The sequence below is a fragment of the Triticum urartu genome, chromosome 2A (assembly GCF_056163025.1).
Source record: "Triticum urartu cultivar PI428250 chromosome 2A, HENAU_Tu73, whole genome shotgun sequence".
In the NCBI taxonomy this organism is placed as follows: Eukaryota; Viridiplantae; Streptophyta; class Magnoliopsida; order Poales; family Poaceae; genus Triticum; species Triticum urartu.
The window spans coordinates 74,442,621-74,448,045 of NC_141874.1; the positions used below are offsets into that span (position 1 = coordinate 74,442,621).

The 5,425-nt window shown below is 53.2% G+C and overlaps 1 protein-coding gene across 1 annotated transcript; it reads right to left on the bottom strand.

Annotated features, from left to right (window-relative positions):
• Window positions 1–2,144: 2,144 nt before the first annotated feature.
• On the bottom strand, window positions 2,145–4,752 carry LOC125535737 (uncharacterized). Its single transcript, XM_048698808.2, has one exon. It carries the CDS (start codon window positions 4,658–4,660, stop codon window positions 2,342–2,344), a length of 2,319 nt encoding a protein of 772 aa, XP_048554765.1. The 5' UTR covers window positions 4,661–4,752; the 3' UTR covers window positions 2,145–2,341.
• Between the last annotated feature and the right edge of the window lie 673 nt (window positions 4,753–5,425).

The window sequence follows — 5,425 nt, forward strand, 5'->3', positions numbered from 1 at the left end:
ATTACTAAATGGCGCTGTAAAATTTACTGCAGCACCCGCGGTAAACCACGAATCGATTCTTCTGTCTCGGTGCTCTTTTCGTTTTTTGACTGGATAACTATCGGCGACTGGATAGTCTGGACGTCAGTTAAAAGTGTTCGATATCTTGGGTTCGGCTGTTGCCATCGCCCTTCCATGCGTGTGATCGAGACGCACGCAACATAAGATGCTCTATGTGCACAGCTGCAGGTGCTCTCGCAAATTATTACCGCGGTAATTCTGTCCTCCCCTTTTCAGTGTTCTTTTCAGGATCTTGTACAGAGTGCTCTATTGATTTTTTTTTTCTTCCGCATGAGTAGTAAATTGTCGTTGCATTTTGCCCTGTACTTTTGTTGCAACTGAAGCGCACGAGGAAGATTGCTCATCATGCTTGTCGTGTTGCGCCGATTGCTGAAATTTTGCAACGGTAGATCTTAGAGCGGACCTTGAGATTAATATGGGTCATACATCTGTGTATAGATCCGATGGCGGGGAGTAACATTTTCTCTTCAATAGTATGGTGGCTATTAATCGGTGGGGTCAACTATATGGCAAGCACTCGGGAATTTATTTTTGGCATCGGTCAATTTTTCCACCTGCTAGATTTCCATTTCAATAAAGCTGTCAAATTTAGGTTTCGGTTTGCTCACAGACATCATTTCACCGACATTTTACTCAAACCCAACACCATTCAGACATGATGCACACATGACCCAAATTGTTGATTCACAAGCTATCAAATAATGAATTTGACATATTGGGCCCACCGACACAAAGTAAAACTGGCATGGTAGGTGGCTCAAATCCGAACCTGCCCATCTCTCTTGCTTCTGCTCCCCACCTATCTCTCTACCTCTGATTTCACTGCGGTGCACGCACGGTAAAACCGCGAATCGATTCTTCTATCTCAGTGTTGTTTTCATTTTTAGTGGATAACTATCAGCGACTAGATAGTCTGGACGGTGGTTCGGTTATCGCCCTCGCTCTGCCTTGTGCGTGATCGAGACGCATGGAACTGAAGATGCTCAATGTATACAGCTACAGGTGCTCGTGCAAATTATTGCTGCAGTAAATTCTATCCTCCTCTCTTGCTTGTTCGTTTCCAGATTTTTCACTATTCTATTCGGAATTTTGTACATGGTGGTCTTTCGATTTTTCTTTCTTTCACATGGGTAGTAAACTGTTGTTGCATCTTGCTATGTAATTGCTGCAACCGTAGTGCACGTCGATTGCTCATCATGCTTGTGACGTACATGGTGTGTGTTGCCACGTGAATGTTCTTGTGTTGCGCCGATTGATGAAATTGGTTGCGCCAGTAAATTGAAGAGGAGCGTTAGATTAATATGAGCCATCCCTTTGTGAACACCCGATGGTGGAGAGTAATCTTTTCTTTTCAAAAAAATGGTAGAGATTAATCTATGGGACCTACTATATGGTAGGGACCCGTCACCTGTTGGATTTCAATCCAACAATAGCCCCCCCTCCCCTTCTTCTTCTTCTTCTTCTTCTTCTTCTTCTTCTTCTTCTTCTTCTTCCACCACCTCCTCATCCCTCTATATTGAAATCCAGCACCCTCACCTCATGTACCATCAGTTGACAGCCTGCTGCCACCACCTACGAGCGGCGGTGCTCCCCGGCACGCCTCGGCGCTGCTTGCGCCATGTTTCCCCACCCGGCATCCCTGTACCCCTTGCTCTTCTCCAGCGTTAGTAGACCACCCCACACCTTGATTCGCCAACCTCTGACTCCTTCCATCGGTCACACCACCGTCACATCGTCACCGGCTCCGGGTGCTTCCGGCTTGACCTCGATGGCATCCCCGAGCCTTGTTGTCGCTTGCCGCGGCGAGCTCTGCCTCAGAGTTGCGCCTCATCTTCTCTCCCGAATCGACTAACACCAAATCTATTCTTAGTTGCCTTACAAATAGCAAACACGCGTTAATCTTTGCAACTATGCACAATGATATAAGCAAATTGCATAAAACTACTACATTTAGGTTTGAGTATGCTCACAAACATCATTTAACCACACGTTTCAGTATGTTCAGTACTAAGATCCACTGCAATTTAGATAGTTTGAGCGAATCGATTTGCACATATGGCGGTTTTATGCAGTTTACTCTTCCATAATATATGCAACTTAATAAGGAGCATAAAGCTTAATTATTCCAAATTACAAAGTATACATAGACGTACCCATGTCTTAATTTATAGCATAACTAGCTACAAACCCAGTCATGCCAAACCGGCACTCTTTACTAGTACATCGTGCAAGTGTTTATACACTCGTATCAAGCTATATTTGGATCTTAGCAAGGTTATTATTAGTGCGTGTAAACATCTCTACCGTACGTCTTAGACACAGACACTTGACGGCTGCGGGCGAGTGGAGCGGCTTGTGGTGCGTACGCCGTCGGTTCTCCTTTGTTGCCGCCGGCCAGCATCCCGCTGATCGCGCCGCTGACCAGGCCGGCGCCCAGCCCCCACCCGAACTCCATGCTGGGGTTGTGATCTGCCGGCAAATTGGCTGGTTTTGGAGGCGGCAGCACGGCCACTTGGGCGGCTGGTTTTGGAGCAGGCGGCATGGACACCACCTGACCGTATGGTGCTGGAGACGGCGGCCTGGACACATGCCCGCCGGATGGCATTGGAGACGGCGGCACGGACACATGCCCGCCGGCTGGCTTTGGCGACGGCGGCACGGCCGTCACATGCGTGCTTGTCTTTGGAGATGGTGGCACCGCATGAACAGGTGGTTTCGGAGACGACGACGGCATGGTGGCGACATGTCCGGCGGGTGTTGGAGACGGCGGCACGGTGTAATGACCCGATGGTTTCGGGGACGGCGGCACGGCCGCATGTGGTGCTGGTTTCGGAGGAGAAGGCACGGCCTCGTACCCAGAAGGTTTGGGAGACGGTGGCGGGGCCACTTGTGCCGCTGGTTTTGACGGCGGCACGGACACATGCTGCTCGGTTGGCTTTGGAGACGGCGGCATGGACACCACACGGTCAACCGGTTTCGGAGACGGCGGCATGGACACCGCACGTTCGACCGGTTTCGGCGGCGGCGGAGGCATGGACACCACATTTCCGGCCGGTTTCTGAGACGGCGGCATGGACACCACACGTTCGACTGGTTTCGGTGGAGGCGGCGGCATGGACACCACCTGCCCGGCCGGTTTCTGAGACGACGGCATGGACACCACACGTTCAACTGGTTTTGGAGCCGGCGGCGGCATGGACACCACACGTTCAACTGGTTTTGGAGCCGGCGGCGGCATGGACACCACCTGCCCGGCCGGTTTCTGAGACGGCGGCATGGACACCACACGTTCAACCGGTTTTGGAGCCGGCGGAACGGACACCACATGCCCGGCTGGTTTCTGAGACGGCGGCATGGACACCACACGGTCAACCGGTTTCGGAGACGGCGGCATGGACACCGCACGTTCGACCGGTTTTTGAGACGGCGGCATGGACACCGCACGTTCCACTGGCTTTGGAGAAGGTGGCATAGACATCACCTGACCGGATGGTTTCGGAGAAGACGGTGGCATAGACACCACACGCCCGACTGGTTTTGGAGAAGGCGGCATGGACACCACCCGACCGGATGGCTCATGAGACGGCGGCACGGCGACATGTCCACCGGCTGGCTTTGGAGACGGCGGCACGGCGACATGCCCTTCTTGCTTTGCAGGCGATGGCGCGGTCCCGTACCCAGAAGGTTTTGGAGTCGCCGGCGGCACGGCCGCACGACCTTCTTGCTTTGCAGGCGACGGCGCGGTCCCGTACCCATAAGGATTCGGAGACGGCGGCACGGCGCCATGCCCTTCTTGCTTTGCAGGCGATGGCGCGGTCCCGTACCCAGAAGGTTTCGGCGACGGCGGCACGGCGGCATGCCCTTCTTGCTTTGCAGGTGATGGCGCGGGCCCGTACCAGTAAGGTATTGGAGACGGCCAGGCCGTATGCCCGGGTGCTTTCTCAGGCGAAAACGGCACATCCATGTAGCCGGCCGGCTTTGCAGGTGGAGGCGGGGGCACAGCCACGTAGCCGGCAGGTGGTTTCGCCGGCGGTGCCGCGGCCACATACCCGGGCCAAGCAGCCTGCGGTGGAGGCGGCGGCGGCGGCGGCATCACCTGCTTCGCCGGGTACGCCACGACGGGCCACTCGTCGACGGGTATCTCCAGATGGGGCTCCGGCAGGACGACGGGGCCGAGACGGTACGTGAGGTAGAGCAGGCCGCGCACCTCGGTGCGGTGCACCTTGCGGATCTGGTAGGACGCGAACTGCGGCATGCTGTGGGCGCCGTAGTCGGCGCCGTGGCCGACGCCGGAGAGGATCTCGGAGAGGGGCACGATGACCTCGCCGACGTCGCGGTCGCCGCCGAAGATGCGCTCGACGCGGAGGAGGATGTGGAGGCAGCCGCCCGTGGCCTCCTCGGCGGTGGGCGGCACGGCGAACTGGAGCGTGGCGTTCCAGGTCGGGTTGCGGCCGCCGTGCGGGTCCGGCGGGGTGCACTGGCGCGTGATGGGGTCGCCGGAGATGGTCGCCACCGCGTACACCTCCATGCGCGTGATGAGGTTCACGCTCTTGAGGTCCTTGGCTGACAGGAGCGTGACCTCCAGCACTCGGTACGCCATGCCGGTGAACTGAAGCAAGCTGGGCTTCGCAGCGCTTCGTGCTAGGCGGTGATCGTGATGGTGGTTTCAAGGTGAGAGGGAGAGGAATGCGCGCTACACGTATGTATAGGCGTAGGGGCGCTGCTTCTGGGCAAATAAGATTCCGGTTTGGAAGCAAAACCGAGGGAAAATTCAGTTTGGGGACATCTTCATCGACACCTGTTTGATTCTCGAGGCACATACTGGTGAGCAGTGAGCCCAACTAGTGCGATAAAGCTATGAAAATAAAATTAAGACATCATACGATATTATAGTAAAACAAACCCTGAAGCTGAAAGTTGTCAAGAATCTGGAAAGAAAATCATGACACATAGAAAGAGCGCGTACAACTGACATCACAAAATTTCACACATAGAAAGAACGCGTACAACTGACGTCACAAAATTTCAGATCTAGGTTTGGCCCACAACTTGACAAACAAAAGGACAAATCCAACAATAAATAACTAAAATTATCAAATATAGTATCGTGCTAGTTCTATTTAACACTTTTTGTATTTGGTCATATTTGAAATTTGATACTCTCTCCGCCCAAAAAAGCTTGTCCCTCAAATGGGTGTATCTAACACCAAGTTAGTTCTAGATACATTGATTTGATAAACAAGTTTAGGTCAAGTTTTCTCGGATGGAGTGAGTATTTTGTTACATATGTAGAAGCATGTTCAATAACTATAATTTTGCGAAAAGACTTATAAAGTACACCTAAAGTACCAATAACAGCCGCCTT

What these genes read in the sequence shown, in the direction of transcription:
- LOC125535737 (XM_048698808.2), bottom strand. Translation starts at nt 4,660, where the DNA reads ATGGCGTACCGAGTGCTGGAGGTCACGCTCCTGTCAGCCAAGGACCTC.